The sequence below is a fragment of the Saimiri boliviensis genome, chromosome 5 (genome assembly GCF_048565385.1).
Source record: "Saimiri boliviensis isolate mSaiBol1 chromosome 5, mSaiBol1.pri, whole genome shotgun sequence".
NCBI classification, from domain to species: Eukaryota; Metazoa; Chordata; class Mammalia; order Primates; family Cebidae; genus Saimiri; species Saimiri boliviensis.
The window spans coordinates 25,136,208-25,154,278 of record NC_133453.1 but is presented as its reverse complement, the minus strand read 5'-3'; the positions used below and the strand labels follow the sequence as shown (position 1 = coordinate 25,154,278).

Here is an 18,071-nt window from a genome sequence, read left to right as displayed (position 1 = left end):
TACAGATTAGTTTTATTTCTCCTGTTTTAAGTTGACAAAACCAAAGCACAAAAAGTTGTATAACTTTCCCAATTTTACACAACTAAACTCATCTTAGAGTCCAGCAGTCCAGCTCCAGAGCCTGTGTCCACCACTCTGCGCCATCCTCCTCTAAATTCCAAGTCCCAGTTTATTAACCAGAATCAGCAGAACTCTCAGAAGAGTCGGTAATTTCCCTGGCACCATCACTGTCTTGGGTGGATGTGCTGCCTCTTCCAGAGGCCTGGACGGCAAAAAGAAAAACAAGAATTAAATCAGATCTTTCAACGACATTTTTCAGGACGTATCAGCTAAGAAGTTATCATAAAATTTCAAGAACAGTCTCAAAACAAAATTTCATGTAGCTTCGTCTCAACTCACTGTGGCCACCCCCACAACCTTTAAATTCCTTCCAAAATCTTTGGGCCCCTGATTTACTCAGACACCACAGTGGGATTTTAGTAGGTGCTGGAGCCACTACACGTGGGATTTTCGTGGGTGCTGGAGCCACTACACATGGGATTTTCGTGGGTGCTGGAGCCACTACATGTGGGATTTTTGTGGGTGCTGGAGTCACTACAAGTGGGATTTTAGTGGGTGCTGGAGCCACTACACGTGGGATTTTCGTGGGTGCTATCTGAATTGATCAATTCCCATGCATCATCTCATTTAAACCTTGAAATAAGTATTTTACCCATTTAACTATAGGGGAAACCAAGGATTACAGTTGTTAAATAAGTTGCCCAAGGTCATTCACATTATTAGTCAGTGTTCCTCCAAAAAACAGAACCAAAAGAAATCTATCTATCTATCTGTCTATCTATCCATCCATCTATCCATCTATCCATCCATCTATCTATGGTCCATAAGACATTTTGATACAGGCATGTAATGCATAATAGTCATATCATGGAAAATGGGGTATCCATCCTTCAAGCATTTATTTTTCATGTTACAAACAATCCACTTATACTCTTTTAGTTATGTTAAAATGTACAGTTAAACTATTATTGCCTGTCGTCACCCTGTTGTGCTATCAAATACTAGATCTAATTCATTTTTTCTTTTTTCTCTGTACCCATTAATCATCCTTGCCTTCCCCTCAAACCGCCTCTACATTACCCTTCCCAGCCTCTGATAGCAATTCTTCTACTCTGAGTTCAATTGTTTTGATTTTTAGATCCCACAAATAAGTAAGAGCAATGTTTGTCTTTCAGTGCCTGGCTTGTTTCACTTAACATAGTGACCTCCAATTCCATCTATGTTAGTGCAAATGACAGGCTCTCCTTCTTGTGTATATGCACATTTTCGTTATCTATTCATCTTTTGATGGACTCTTAGGTTGCTTTCAAATCTTGGCCATTGTGAACAATGTTGCAACAAACATGGGAGTGCCGATTTCTCTTCATAAACTGATTTCCTTTCTTTTGAGTATATGAACGGTGGGATTGCCAGATCATGTGACAGCTCTATTTTTGGTTTTTTGAAGAACCTCCACACTGTTCTCCATAATGGTTGTACTAATTTACATTCCCACCAACAGTGTATGAGGGTTCCCTTTTCTCCACATCCTTACCAGCATTTGTTATTGCCTGTCTTTTGGAAATAAGCCCCCTTAGACATCTTCAGACATGCCTGAATTCTTGAGTGGACACAACATCAGTCTTTCTCCAAATGGGCTCCAAAGATCACCTGCATCAAACTATCTTGAAGCAGGGAGCATGAAAACTGTGTAGTTTCTCAGGCAGGTGATCAAGTTCAGCATCATCATACTAAGTCACCTTGTTAATGGGTAACCTTGATATAATGTGACGAAAATGACACTTTACCTCTGTGGCCTTCCTCCTAGTCTAATCATAAGAAAAATAACAGACAAATCCCAACTGAGGTATATTTTACAAAATTTTTGACCAGTACTCCTCAAAAATATGGACAGTCCAAGACAATATCATGCCCCAGAAGAGGAAGACATGAGACATGACAACTAAATGTGATGTAGCATTAGGTAAAAACCAAGGAAATAGGAATAGAGTGTAGCTTTTAATTAGTAGCAGTGTATCAGTATTGGTTCACTAGCTATGACTAACGTACCATACTCATGTGAGGTGTTAATAACATGAGAAAGCAGGCCTGGGGCACATGAAAACTTTCTATACAATCTTTGCAAATATAAAACGATTCTAAAATAAAACTCTATTAAAATGCCTATTTTCAGGCCTCATGCTAGTCCTACAGAATTAGACTATTGTGAGTGGGATGCAGGCACCTGCATATCTAACAAGACTCCCAGGTTTGAAAACTAATTTAGGCTCAGCTGGAACTCCTACTTCACTTCAAGGCAAGACCCTTGCACCCACCTGCTCGGTTGCCTAAAAGAAAGGTGCAGAAGAAAAAAAAAAAAAAAAGGCCGGGAGCGGTGGCTCAAGCCTGTAATCCCAGCACTTTGAGAGGCTGAGGCGGGTGGATCATGAGGTCAAGAGATCGAGACCATCCTGGTCAACATGGTGAAACCCCCTCTCTACTAAAAATACCAAAAAAAATTAGCTGGGTATGGTGGCGCGTGCCTGTAATCCCAGCTACTCAGGAGGCTGAGGCAGGAGAATTGCCTGAACCCTGGAGGCGGAGGTTGCAGTGAGTCGAGATCGCGCCATTGCACTCCAGCCTGGGTAACAAGAGCGAAACTCCGTCTCAAAAGAAAAAAGAAAGGTGCAGAAGCTTCAACAGAAACAAAGTTCAGGATCCTAAAGAGTAGATACTTAGCTTCTAGAATACAGCAGCCAGTTCCTTTGTCTCGTGTATTTTATTGCCATCAAATATCTCTGAATAGAAATCACCAGTTCAATGTTTTGTCCCAAAATTGGACTTGAACCTCTTGCAGTAAGGATGCCAATAATAAAATATTTTTATTAGCATCATTACTGCAAGTTATGATGAGGAATTAAAAATCTCTGATAAGATCTTTAAACTACATTTTTGCACTCTGTCATTAACAAAGTAAAACATTTGATGGTTGATTTTGCCTACATCTTGGCTCACCACTATGTCTCTCAAAAAGTAACAAAACCAATATTCACAAAAGTTTTCCATGGCTCTGGAAATTTTTCATCAAAAAGAGCTAAGTAACTATATCTCTCTAACAGATTTGTGATGTGAATATAATGAAAATGCTGCCATTCCTTACTTGAATTAAGATACATCAGGACCAAATTCTGTTGCAAAATGTAGCAACATGCAGCAACATGCAAACAGAGCCTGATGAAGTGGGAAGAAAATTAAACTTGAGATCATAGTCACAGGTAGTAGACCATGTTACAGTTACTTATTAGCTTTGTGACTTCGGAGAAGTAACCTGACCTCACATTAGCAAAAATGATCAGTTTGTAATAGAGGGTTTGTAAGATCAATTTGAGCTCTGGAGTTTTGACTCTGGAATCCCAAAGCCTCAGGAGTTAGTCTTGCACCCAGTATTACAGTAGTAAATCTGGTATTTGTAAACTCAAAATAATTTAGAACATAATTCAGAAATGAATGATAAAAGGTAAATGTAAAACTTGAGCAGTCTTAGTCCTTGAGAATTATATCCCACAACATGAATTCAGCCAGTATCAAAGGCATTCAAAGATGCCTTTCAATCCATTTTGCCTCTATTACAGATGCCGTCATGTGAGACAGAGACCCAAGGATAAAATCTGACAAGTAGTATAGAACAGAAAAGCCCCATAAAACAGATGTTTTAAACATGAAGCAGGTGTTGATGTTTATTTATACCTGGCTGCTGCATAGATTGACATTGTTAAAATTTCGAAGTAGAGTTTCTCCCCATAGACAAGGGACAATGCAAACAAATAGACAAGTCACAAAAGAAACAAAAGTGGTAAACAAGCATATGGAATAATGTTCATTGTAACTAATAAACATGCAAATTAAATCAACAAGGAGGTACCAATTTTTTTCCTTACCAATTTTTTTTACTAGTGTATATTTCAACGACGACAAAGATATAGTGAAACTATATTCTCATACATCACTGCCAAGTGATAGAGTAAATTTGTACCGGTCTTTTGGAAAATAAGTGATGAGCATAAAGAATTATTTACATATTCATGACCTTTGATTCTGTAATTTCACTAAGACCACAGGACAAAGTAATATGTGTGAAGATGTTCACTGCAGAGAAAAATTGGAAACAGCCTCTAAAAGTCCAAAAATAGATAAAAGACTGTAAACTTTGTTACATCTACTCAAATGTTATACAGCTTTGTAAAAATGATGTTTTCAAGAGCTATTTAGTAACACAAAATGTTTATGACCTGTGAAATGCGGTAAACAATCAGATCATATATATGTCTTTGGCTTATACAAGGTTTTAAAATTTTTAATTTAGTGAACATTTTCATACTGAGAAAATTTACACAAAAAATATGTTTTTGGGCTCTACTCAAAAAATCAGAATAACTGGCAAAAGTGAGCCCTTGTACATGACAATTATTTGCAGCTTAGTAATTATTGCCTTTAGGACAAAAAAAAAAAACAAAACATATAAACCCCTTTGATCCATAGTCCCAATCCAGTGGCTCTTGGAAGCATTTGAGTTCATAATCCCTGACCTAAATTTAAAAATCAGGGTTTAAAATTATACATATAGGCCGGCGCAGTGGCTCACGCCTGTGATCCCAGCACTTTGGGAAGCTGAGGTGGGCAGGTCACCTGAGGTCAAGAGTTCGAGATCAGCCTGGCCAACATGGTGAAACCCTCGTGTCTACTAAAAATATAAAAATACAAAAATCCCAGCTACTTGGGAGGCTGAGGCAGGAGAACTGCCTGAACCTGGGAGACAGAGGTTGCAGTGAGCCAAGATCGTGCCACTGAACTCTCCAGCCTTGGGAACAGAGCAAGACTCTATGTCAAAAAAAAAAAAAAAATATATATATATATATATATATATATATAAAAATTTTAAATGTGCACATAAAAAAGAATGAAATATCCCAAATTGCTATGAATGGTTGGTTGCCTTACAGTTCTGATATTACAGCTGATTTTTCTTTGCTTTTTCAAAATTTTCTTCACCACTCTTTTTATTTGGAAAATGGGTTAGAAATTAGAAATTAGAAACCTGAGCCAATGTGACCACTCAGTAAATGTCTAGTCTTTTAGTAAATACCAATAATCTCAAACAACAAAAAAAGGCAAGTGAAGACCATATATTTGTTTCCCCATAAGCTTGTAACCAGGTGGTATGTTACAATGAAAGCAAGTGATGGCCCAAATTCTTCTAAACATACAACACTTAGTGGCCAGAAAGTCTACCTTTGCTTCTGTAATCCCAAATAAGTCCTCCTTTCTGTTCTCAGGCACAAATATTGAAATAAAACTTTCAATGAAACAGGAGCGAGTTTCGTCCTTAGGGAGACACATTATTCCAATAATAAAATCTGACAACATATTGTCAGGTGTGTAAATAGACAGATAAAAAACAAATAGAGCTCGGGACAGAAGACAGCAAACCACACTGCCATGTGTGTACCTATGCAACAATCTTGCATGTTCTTCACATGTACCCCAAAACCTAAAATGCAATAAAAAAAAAAGAAAAAAAAAAAGAAAGCAGGGTATGATGAACAGGTTGTGCTGCCTCCCTTCTGTCTAGGGCTTGTCTTCACACCAGCTTTCTGTGTGACAGGTATTTCTCTAGGAATGACCTTTGGAAAACCTGATGCCTTTATCTCTATAGAGTCAGCTTAGTGGGAATTCTGAGTAACGGAACACTCAGGACACTGGTGTCCCTCTGTAGCTGCCTCCTACATATTCATCTGGACCCTTCCGGGTCTTCCAGATAGTGAGCAATGTAGTTTGGAGCACCCTGAAGTAGGTCAAATGGTCAATAGCATAGCAAGAGCCTGGCCAGACCACCAGGCAGCTACCAAAAAAGAAAGATGGATTCTTCAAATCTCAGAGAAGCTCACCCAGGAAACAATTTCACATGAGCACAGTGCAAAAAGCCTCATAGAACCAGCACTGTATCACTGGCCTGAAGTCAATCCCATTAGAACCACTGTCAACAGAGCCACCTTTGAAAACAATGGGCAGATTTAAACATAGTTAACTAGGTCTATGTAATGTGGCCAAACAGTAATGTGACCTATTTCACAATGCACATGGCAAAATCAAATGGATATGATTAGAATATTTAGAGAAATTTGCTCTAAATAAACACATACTGTTCAACAATATAACTTAATGTCCAATATATTGCAAACAAGTCAAGAGGAATAGAAGATCCCAACCAAATACCCTTCTCTAGGAAAGAGGTTAAAACTGGAGGCATTTGTCGCAGTGACGTTTGGTCCTTGTATTAGTCCATTTTCATAGTGCTATGAAGTAATACCCAACACTGGGTAATTTATTTAAAAAGCGGTTTTATGGACTCACAGTTCCACAAGGCTGGCTGGCGAGGCCTCACAATCATGGCAGAAGGCAAACAAGGAGCAAAGACACAGCTTACATGGCAGCAGGAAGAATGAACGCTGAGCAAAAAGAAACGCCCCCTTATAAAGCTTTAAGCTCTCGCGAAAACTCGCTCACTATCGCGGGAACAGCATGAGGGTAACCACAGCTATGATTCAACTTCCTCCCACTGGGTCCCTCCCACCATATGTGGGGATTATGGGAACTACAATTGAAAATGAGATTCAGGTGAGGACACAGCCAAACCATATCAGTCCTTGAACAAAAGCTCTTCTATCCACAGAGAAAGGATGCTCAGCTGATACAGATAGTCAGAAGAGGGTTAATTCACACCAGAACCCTCTACGCAGCACATACTGCATGTCAGGCGTTGTGGAAGGGACTTGCGTGTACTTTCTCAGTTAATTCTCACAGGATGTCATTTGCCCAATGAGGAAATCAGCTCAGAGAATTGGTGACATACCCAAGGGTGCATAGCCTGCAAGTATGGAAGTTAAGGATCTTTCCATGTTAACCCCACAGACTTCTTTGCAAAAGGCAGGCTTAAAATAAAGCACTTCCCACTCCAAAAAAAAAAAAAAAAAAACAAATAGAGCTCTAGGCCTTGAGTACTGCTGGGATTGACAGATTTTTAGTATCTTCTTCCTAAGAAAAAGATGATGGAAACTAGACAGTCTTTCTAGTTAACCACTTATCTTAACTACTACTCATTTCATAAACAGAAAAGTATTCCTATTCTCCTTTACACAATTTAGTAAACTTTCTGGTGTAAATTTTGATGAAGATAATTGAAATGATTAAGCAACCATCTCTAGAAAGCGGATTCCTGATAAGGATATTTCAAATGCTATCTACATGTCTCTAGAATATATAATAAAGTTCAGTTATACGTATGCATATTCCACACTACTCATGTTTAAAAAATGTTTAAATTGCTGCATAAAAACTACAGATGTTAGTTTTTGAAAAAGTAATGATCTATAGGCCTAAGCTATCTCTAGCTATTACGTCATAATTTTATTTTTGTATTTCTAATTCATTTCTCTCCAGATGTATTCTCTTTCAATACTTAGAACATAGGTGAGAAACAGTATCAAATAAATCCCGTATAGCTAAGAAGTGATCAAACGGTGAGATTCACGTTAAAATCTGGTTCCCTGATTTAATTCTCCATAACCCAGTGTTCTAAATCCGTATGTCAAGTGACTTGAAAACTGGATGCCCAAATGTCCATCCAGAGTGTGTCCAAAGAGAAGATGGAAGAATATTCTAGAAGTTAATAACACTTCCTGAAACACTGTAAATAGCAAGTCCAAAGTGGCAAGCCATTTTCATCCTGTACATAGTTGTGATTTAGAAGTTATGAGAGTATACTCCCTTCATTGTAAAATATTTCTTGTGATATTAGTAATAGAACGCAATCCAAGGAAATTAATAAATATATTAATTCAATGGAAAGGAAGCCAGGGTTGTACCACGATCCCGCTCTGGGCGTCAGAAAGTAGTCAGATAAATTGGTTTCTACTGCTTTCAGTGCAATCCTCTTCCAAAAGTTACTGCCATTAGTCAGAAAACTCCTATGGAAACTTATATTTAATACCTTCACTAAAGAAAGGAAACTTTATGATGGTCTTGAAAAACCATCACATTGGAAAGTATGTGATAGTGATTGTATTGGCAACTCAGATACTGTCACAGTTGGGTTCCCTGGGGGAAATTATTTTGAAATGGAGATTGGCGTGCAAGAAGTCTATTAGCAAATTGCTGTGGAGGACAGAAGGAAGACAGGCTTGGGGAAAGGGAGAGATGTTACTAAGATGTCACAACAAAAGCCTCAGCCCATCTAATAGGGAACTCTGGAGCAATGAAATGTGTGTGTGTGTGTTTGTGTGTGTGTTTGTGTGTGTGTCCATCATAAATATATAATCTTTTCTATCTCAAGTGAATATAGTTTCTGATCTGCCATTCTGATGGGAAGGGAAAGAACACGTTTGACAGATCAATGGCCACAAACCATGTAGCTGATACTGTCTTAAACTGTTCTAGCCAAGGTTTATATCTAGTACAGACACTGCAGTTGCTACTTAGCTGAGTTTTCAATAGTCCACTGTCATCCTCCAGTGTCTAGTTTTTACGGAGGTCAGAGTGGTAAATTAAATGGAATTATAAGGCTCAACACTCCCACACCCTTTAGGTCTTGAAGGGCACAAATCTCTGCCTTCCCATGGGATGGAATATTAATTTTGGTTTACTATCTTGGCCAGGAGGTGGGGCAGTTTCAGAGTCTTCCACACGGCTTTCCCTTTAAGACAGTTCTAACACACACACCAAGAAAGGGGTGGCGGTTCTGTCAACTCCCAAGTATGTTCAGTCTGATTATTTATTCTGAAAATAAGGAGATGACAGGGAGTCTAAGTAGGTGGATGATCATTCATTCTGAAAGTAGTAGTCAACAGGGGGTCTATCGCTGGGTAGAGCTATGAAGTCAATGGACCTAGTATTAAGTAATACCTGGAAAAGAACTCCATTTATTATCTGAATCCCATATCCCACCTTACTCCAAAAGGTAGACTCTAGTGACACTCTGATCCTGAGGTATCAACGTCAGCTTGGACCTTGTGTCTCAGGGTCCTCAGAGTATTCAGGTACTCTCCTTCCCTAGTGTACAGTTATCCAAGTAAATAACCATAGAGACATCACTGTCATACACAATTGCTGTGATTTTACAAAGACCTTCTTGGAGATCTAGACTTTCCTTCAGTCAGTAGTTTCTGCATTTGGAAAACAACAAAGGGCTGAAAATTTGGCAAAAGAGTATAACCTTTTATTAAGGTGGCTGTGCCCTATCACCTGATCACCCATCCTTGAGGTCTTTCGACGTTACTGTTTGAGCAATACTAATTTTTACTATTTTGCTCCTAAAGATGCCACATTCCATTAACTGTCTCCAAATCTCTCTGCAGGAATCCTTCAGACCTGGCCACTCATTGTGATAACTGTATCCACCTGGCTTCTGATAGCGACTCTGCCATTGGGCCTCCGTTCTTCCATGCCCATTGCTGTCAGTGAGCTCACTTCCGTAACAGCATCTGACCTACAGAACTAGCACTGAGCTTCTCAGGGATGCTGATGCCCTCTTACCAACACATTCCTTATCCCTTTAGTATATGTGTCCTCTTTGCCTTCCTATATATTAATATATATTAATATTCTGTGCAATACATCCATGAACTGTAAAACCAGGTGTTTGATCTACTAGTTAAAGGGTTTTTCCTCTGGTGCATATTAAAATAAACATTAATTATAAACACTTCCATCCATCTACCACCCAAAATCAACCTGCATACACAGATGAGCCTTTAAGAAGTACTAAAATAAGAAAATAAAAAAAGAAAAGGCCGGGTGTGGTGACTCATGCCTGTAATCCCAGCACTTTGGGAGGCTGAGGCAGATGGATCATGAAGTCAGGAGTTTGAGACCAGCCTGGCCAATATGGTGAAAACCCCTCTCTACTAAAATAAAAAATGAGCTGAGCATGGTGGCAGGCACCTGTAGTCCCAGCTACTCAGGAGGCTAAGGCAGGAGAATCACGTGAACCCAGGCGGCGGAGGTTGCAGTGAGCCTAGATTGCGACATTGCACTCCAGCCTGGCAACAGAGAGAGACTCTGTCTCAAAATAAGTAAATAAATAAGAAGTATTAGTCAACAGTGGGAAACTCTCTGGCTTCCCACACATCTGTGGCTCCTGGTCCCTCCAAGCACACTGTGACATCTTGCAGGGGCCACCTGAGGCACCCTTGTGCCTCTCTGATGAACTGCCATGCCCACTGGACTTTAACACACATCTAATCCTTGACTGGCTTTAGGATGCTGGGAGGTCCTTAAACTCATGAGTGTTTCTACATCTATGCCCTTTAATTTAAAGGGATTATGGAAAGAATATTTATCTCTTCTTATGTCAGAAATATAACACATATCCAGCTGAAAAGTAAATACAGGAGTCTTTCAATTCCTTGTAAGGAATATTTCCTGGATAATTCCATGTATTTTCATAATCACAGAGACAGTCTTATCCTTACTCATTCATTACCAAAAATACTGTGGTAATAGTTTACGCTTCATAGATGCAAATAATCTAATCACTTTGATACGAAAAAGGCAGAAGACAAAACACAAATTCTGAGACAGATTAAAACAATACAACATCCTTAGATTTTTTTTGTTTATTTTATTGTTTGTTTCTCTGTTTGAATGTTTATCTTGCAAGAGCCTACAGAAGCGAGGGAAGATATCTGCAGGCTAATTTTAAATAACATGAGACAAAGATTAAGCATTAAATATAAAAAATAAAACTTTCAGCTTACTTATTAAACTAGGCAGAATTTTCCTGAAACACAGCAGTTAAATTGGTCTGAAATGCATTCATAAATGGAGAACATAGGTCTCATCTATGAAATATTTTAAACGTTGTGGACGCTACCAAAAAGCTCATCAGAATATAAAAATTTTCAAGTCCTCTAAGCAGACTAAATACAAGTTAGTTTTTAACCTGAATTCAGAAGTGCAAAATCTGTAAAAATAGAAATATTGTCATTATTCTCAGCAATCTATGGATTAATCCTACAAATCCTTAGTCTTTTTAGCAACATGAACCATGATCTCTTCAAAAGTTCCTTGCTTAAGTGGCAAGTAACTTTTGAAGCTGGTCTTCTCAATCCATAGAGAGAAGCAAGCTGCATTCACAGCATTGCTCCCTTTGAAAATTATCTTCTGAACAGAAGAACGTCCAGGAAAAATCTTCAATGCAACACTCCCTGCATATGTGCAAGTCTGCATGAGGGGTCCCCTACAGGTGCAACTCCCAGCCAATGAACTAGAAACAGATAAAAGACAAGAGAAGAAAGCAGAAGTCAAACGTTTCCGTTTACAGATGCTATCCCAGATAAAATGCCAAGGGCTTGGCCGTGCCTGGAGGCTCATGCCTGTAATCTCAGCACTTTGGGAGGCCGAGGCAGGTGGATCACGAGGTCAGGAGATGGAGACCAATCTGGCTAACCTAGTGAAATCCCATCTCTACTAAAAATACAAAAAATTAGCTGGGCGTGGTGGCACATGCCTATAGTCCCAGCTACTCGGGAGGCTGAAGCAGGGGAATTGCTTGAACCCAGGAGGCAGTGGTTGCAGTGAGCCGAGATCAAACCACTGCACTCCAGCCTGGCAACGGAGGGAGACTCCATCTCCAAAGAAAAGAAAATAAAAGAAATCCCAAGGGCTTTTGGAATAGAAATGGACAATATGCAAAGATGAGAGAACCAGATAAAAATCATGTTGGAAATTTAAAAGGCATGTACCACACATGAACACAGAACTCTTTAAATGCAGCTGTAGGAAGTTCCATTTGGGGGTCATCCTCTTTGGAACTCCCTTTTGAGCAACACTCCTTGTCATTTCTTTTCTTTTCTTTCTTTTTCTCTTTTTTTTTTTTTTTTTTTTTTTGAGACAGTCTCAACACTGTAACCCAGGCTGGAATGCAATGGTGCAATCTCAGCTCACTGCAACCTTCACCTCCCAGGTTCAAGCGATTCTTTTGCCTCAGCCTCCTGAGCGCTGGGATTACAAGTGCGTGCCACCACACCTGGAAAATTTTTGTATTTTTAGTAGAGACAGGGTTTCACCGTGTCGGTCAGGCTGGTCTCGAACTCCTGACCTCATGATCTGCCCGCCTTGGCCTCCCAAAGTGCTGGGATTACAAGTGTGAGCCACTGAGCCTGGCCACTCCTTGTCATTTCTATCATCTGATACATCTGTACTTCTGAATAATCATAACTGGTACTCAAAGCGATGGCCTGACACCCTCCAAGGTTCTAAAAGGTGACCAAATCAGAGAGGTCACATCATGCCTAGCATTATTTTCGGGTTAGCATACATTTTATAGTAATTATTTTAAAATGGTAATCCATTTTTGGGCTCAGTGATAGCTCTCTCTATTAATCGTATCGTTTTACTAACTGAAACAGTCCACTCTGTCAGTAGGATTAATGATCTGAGATTATGGTACAACCAAAACCAAAGCTGGGGCAATGGGCTCTTGGAACGGAACCACCCACTGTGAACCATTCATCTGACCAAGTCTTGAACTTTCTTCCTAAATGTGAGATCACCAGGGTGTTTCAGTGCCGCCTGCACAATTCGTAGAGTAGGGTCCTCAGATTAAAGACCTTACATTTTCGTAGAATTCAGAACCATTTTCCACTCAGCAGACTCTATTTGCTCACTCTCTTCTACATGTAATTGTCCAACTTTGGTTGACCATTGAGTCCTCATGGAAGATTGCCATTCCGCCCCTGAGCCTCTCCTTTAGGGACTTGGAAATGGAAGGTAGTGCAGTTCTTTCCGGGCATCTGCCATGCATGGAACCCCGGGCTTCTTGGGGTAAGTTCGACGAGCAAGTTTAAAGAACTCTTCTGCAGCATCAAGTGCAATGAGACGGTCCTGCAAAAACAAACAACAAACAAAGAAACTGCTGGTGAGATAGGAAACAAGACACATCGACAGGAAAAATCAATCTAACTACAACAAAACCCACCCTGGAAATGATCATGAGCGACTAAGACGTTTATTCATTTGTTCCTAACAAATGTAGAGACACACCTTAATCCTTTACTTACATTATCCAAGAAACATTCCCCCACTCCTTAGAGTCTTTCCAGATTATCTGTTAGTCTTATAGGTTATATAAACAATACTTCTTACATCTCTTTGACCTACAAATGGTTCAGAAAATAGACTACACAGCAGAATTTGCTAAAAATACATACTCTTGAGCTGGAACCCAAGCCTCAGCAGGTCCAGGTGTGATACAGAAATCTGAACCTTTAAAGCTCTTTAGGTGAATCTGATGCCACGGGCCACTGGGAACCAGTGTATATAATGCCAGCATCTTCCACCTCATATGCAATAGTGATGGTGGCGTTGGAATAAGGAGGATAGTGAATAGTTTTTTAAAAGGCAAACATTTAAAGCAAAATTAGGGCAGATAAAAAAAAAAAAAAAAAAAAAAAAAAAAAAAAAGAGCATCCACTCACCACAACAAAGAGATATCTCTCTGAGAGCTCCCAACTTGTTGGGAAAATATTGGTTTCTTCAGCCAGTTTTAACAACATCTCTCGAGCTTTCCTTGTGTTTTTGGAATCGCTGATGGTGCTGAGTTTAGTCACTGACAACAGAGAATCAGCTTCCCTTTGAAAACCTAAGGTAGAAAAAGTTACCACTCATATAAAGTGGTCCCAAGTTAACAAGTGTCCTTCAATATGGTCCCTGCAGGAGATTGTGATCAGACTCATGTGGATACTGTGCAAGCATCAAGCCTCAAGCCTCAAGCATCAGAAAACTGAAGCCAAAGGCTCTATGCCACATGCTGCCTCCCAGATCCCTGTGACTGGCAGGATCTTTAATTAAAATTCTTTTGGCATTTTTTTTTTCTCTTTGTAAATGTTTCCCTCAGAGCCTCAGATACTCATCCACTGGCTGCTTGCCACCCTGTTTCTGGTTTGAAGCCCTCTTTCCTGTCTTCCCTACTCTATACCTTCCCTCTGTCCCCAGAATTCCTACCTGCCTCCCAGTCTGCAATGTGTGGTTCCCTCCAGATACTCCTTCTCCAAACCTAGATGTCCTTCCTCAGGGTAATATGATCAGCTGGTAAAAATCACTTACCCAAAAGTATGAAGACTCAAAGACTTAAACCTACTTGGAGTAACTTACATTTTTTTTTTTTTTTAAAAAGACTATTAGCTCACTGGCCGGGCGCGGTGGCTCAAGCCTGTAATCCCAGCACTTTGGGAGGCCAAGGCGGGTGGATTGCGAGGTCGAGAGATCGAGACCATCCTGGTCAACATGGTGAAACCCCGTCTCTACTAAAAATACAAAAAATTAGCTGGGCATGGTGGCACGTGCCTGTAATCCCAGCTACTCAGGAGGCTGAGGCAGGAGAATTGCCTGAACCCAGGAGGCGGAGGTTGCGGTGAGCCGAGATCGCGCCATTGCACTCCAGCCTGGGTAACAAGAGCGAAACTCCGTCTCAAAAAAAAAAAAAAAAGACTATTAGCTCACAACAATACTGGATATGCAAAGAGGGCAGAGGTCCCATCCCATCCCACTGCATGCCACCCAAAGCAAGAGAGACCAGTTACATGGTGCCCCAGGCTTGAAAAGTTATGATGCCAAGATATCACATTCTCTTTCAAAGCAAAAGGATCAAGGACTTCAGAACTGATAAATTCACTTTTTAAACACTGAAGCAGGATTATTTTATAATGTGGGGGCCACATTTATTGTATCACGATTCCTGGGAGAACTGAGAAAAATCATTATCATTAACCATTAGTGATTAGGGCAGGCATCTACCCTAATGCCACAAGTATTTTTCCCAACCTCAAAGCTTTTCTTCCCGTATTTCTTCTGAAATTCTACACTGAGTTTTGCTGTCTATCTTGGAAACAGTATTTCTCCCAACCTGCATCATCTTAAAAAGCTATGACTAATTGGCCAACACCTCCATCTAATTAAATTAATGTACAATGCCAAAAAAGTAAATGGTAGTGCTCACATGACTGCACTGGACTGTGTATCCTATACTGGGGACAGATGGAGTAACACATGGCAAAGTGTGTCCTGAAGACATGGACTGGTGGCAATAGAAACATCAGGCATTTATGCATGAGGATGTAAGAGCAAGATTGGGAAAATGATTAGCACACAGTAGCCTTAATTAGTCAATTATCAACATTCCTTTTATAAAAACTAAGGTGGAGAAATTGAAGAATAATGGTAACAACTATTTATTTTTACCATTTCACAATCTCTTTCAGACTTACCTAAATCTTCTAAGATGCGCTTCCATCTGTTTCTTACTTCCCTTCGAATCTGCCGCAGGGTATAGATATCGTAGTTGAGTTTCTGCCACTCCTGTAAGAAAATAAATGTTTAGTTTTATTTACACCCCTTGGCTTAAACCTCTATCTCATTCCTAAACTTTGTGTGACTTAAACATGTGGTTCTTCTCTTTTATTAATCTTCAAAGCATGCCTAAAAGAAGAGAAGGAGTTGGATGCGATAGTCGATAGGAATACTGTCGGCTACCACTGCTGGAGATCTGATGTGCACTAGGTAATACGGCACCCTGAATAAATTATCTCGCTTAAACACTTCCCATTACATATTCTCTCAACTTACTGATCTCACTTGTCAAGTGGAGTTAACAATGATAAATATTCCACTTAAGAGTGTTATAAACATTGATGATTAAAAATAATAAAATCTACATGTTATTAAAGCCATTTTATAGATACAGTAACTAAGGCCCAAAGAGCTTCATTGACTAATCCAATGTCATCAGCTAATAGGTATCAGAATAGGTATCTGAACCCAAGTCTGGCTTCAAAGTTCATAAGAAACTGACACTCACACACAAATCTAGGTCTCCCATTATCAGAATAAAGTAGACCTGAAAATCCCAAGTTTCTTGATTCCTGGGCAATGTTTCCTTCACCATATCTCAGCAACATACTTTTTTATTTATATTCCCTGGAAAGGATGAATCTGTCACAAATTCAACTTTTTCAGCTGACTAAAGTTCTTTATCAGTCCTATGTATAGCAGGCCATCCATGTCCCAATATAGAACTTGGATCTTTTAGGAGCATTAAAATCCTCATTGGGATAAGTGTGCCTTTAAAACGTCATAGAAATTTGTTTTTAAGGAGCCTTGTCACTATGATGCAGTCACTTTATAGAATATACCTTTTACCATTTCTTAGCAAGGACATTAACCACGCAACTATCCTAACGCACAGCTCAAAAGAACATCATTCTAAATGCTCAATTTAGGACTCAAGTTATATGATATTTAGACTCCTCTAACTGAAAATGTTTCAAGGATGCCATTATTCCTCTGTTCAAGGCTTGCCTTGGTTATTGCTAATCAACTCGTGACTGGTTAAGAAAAGCCAATTTAGCTGCCATTCACAAAGGTTTATAGAAACCACTTTGAAAAAGAAAAGCTAGCAAAACAAATTGTGTTTTGTTATGACTGCATTTTAGATCTTGACTCTGAGGATATGCCATCAGCAGGACATGAACATTCAGCTATTTTCTAGAAGTCAGGAAGTGACAAGTTTGAACAGTCTTTCCAGGTTTTCTTCTTTCTGACCAAAGGCATGTTGAACGTGCATGATGATTGGGGTCAGGGACAAAGTCTGTGACCTTGGAAGAGGGTGAAGTTAACTAAGTCATCTAAGAAATATACAACCCTGACTTTATCTTTAACATCATGTTAAAGCATACCTATCTAATCCCCCACACAGTACATAACTTGCAGAGGAAAAAACTCAAGTACTGCTGTCTTCATTGGATGGACCTTATTATACTTACTCGGCCACTCAGTATAGCATATTGGAAAATACCGTGGGTTCTGACCCTGAGTGTCTGGATTTGAAGCCTAGCTATTTGCTGACAGCCTGACTTCAGAGAAGTTCTTAACCTCACTGTGCCTCATCTGCAATATGGGGATAATAAAACTACCTACCTCATTGGCTTACTGTGAGGATCAAATGAGTTAATACAAGCCCTTTAAGTGGAGGTTGGTCCACATGCTCCTCAAAATCACTGTGGCACAATTAAGAAACAATCCTAGGTCAGGAGCGCTGACTCACACCTATAATCCCAGCACTTTGGGACACAGAGGTGAGCAGATCACTTGAGGTCAGAAGTTCGAGACCAGCCTGGCCAACATGGCAAAACCCTGCCTCTACTAAATAACAATAATAATAATACAAAAATTAACTGGGGGTGGTGGTGCATGACTGTAATGCCAGTTACTCAGGAGGCCAAGGCAGGAGAATTGCTTGAACCCAGGAGGCAGAGGTTGCAGTGAGTTGAGATCGTACCACTGCACTGCAGCCTGAGCAAGAGTGAGACTGTCAAAAAAAAAGAGTCGGGCACGGTGGCTCACGCCTGTAATCCCAGCACTTTGGGAGGCCAAGGCAGGTGGATCATGAGGTCAGTAGATCGAGACCATCCTGGCCAACATGGTGAAACCCCATCTCTACTAAAATACAAAAAATTAGCTGGGCATGGTGGCGCATGCCTGTAGTCCCAGCTACTTGGAAGGCTGAGGGAGGGGAATCACTTGAACCCAGGAGGCAGAGGTTGCAGTGAGCCGATATCGTACCACTGCACTCCAGCCTGACAACACAGTGAGACTCGGTCTCAAAAAAAAGAGAAAGAAAAGAAACAATCCTTCAGGACTCAGAATTATTTCTACTATGAGCATGTAGACATGATACATTACATTATTCAGTATCCAATTTGTGAGGACCTCCAGAAGAAAAATTTATCTGCTCTAAGTATCAAATGGTTTTATCTTTCCTAAAAATTATTCATCTTTCTTGACACTGTAAATTTTATAACTGATCCAATTCCACTTATTCCTGAAAATTTTGAGTCCTTTCATAAAAAATAATATATAGGATTTCACAAGCAATTTTTAATTACTTCCATTTCTGGCTACTTTTTATGTCTTTATTCATA

The 18,071-nt window shown here is 39.8% G+C and overlaps 1 protein-coding gene across 3 annotated transcripts in view; it reads right to left on the bottom strand.

Moving 5' to 3' along the window:
* Window positions 1-11,933: 11,933 nt before the first annotated feature.
* The window catches only part of MREG (melanoregulin), an 87,347-nt gene continuing 81,209 nt past the window's right edge, over window positions 11,934-18,071 (bottom strand). For all 3 annotated transcript variants that reach the window (XM_039470166.2, XM_039470165.2, XM_074399057.1), the window contains exons 3-5: window positions 15,360-15,450; window positions 13,572-13,735; window positions 11,934-12,978 (exon numbers count right to left, since the gene is read on the bottom strand). In XM_039470166.2, the coding sequence (XP_039326100.1) occupies window positions 12,844-12,978; window positions 13,572-13,735; window positions 15,360-15,450 (390 nt within the window). In that variant the 3' untranslated portion in view covers window positions 11,934-12,843. The remainder of the gene's footprint in view (window positions 12,979-13,571; window positions 13,736-15,359; window positions 15,451-18,071) is intronic.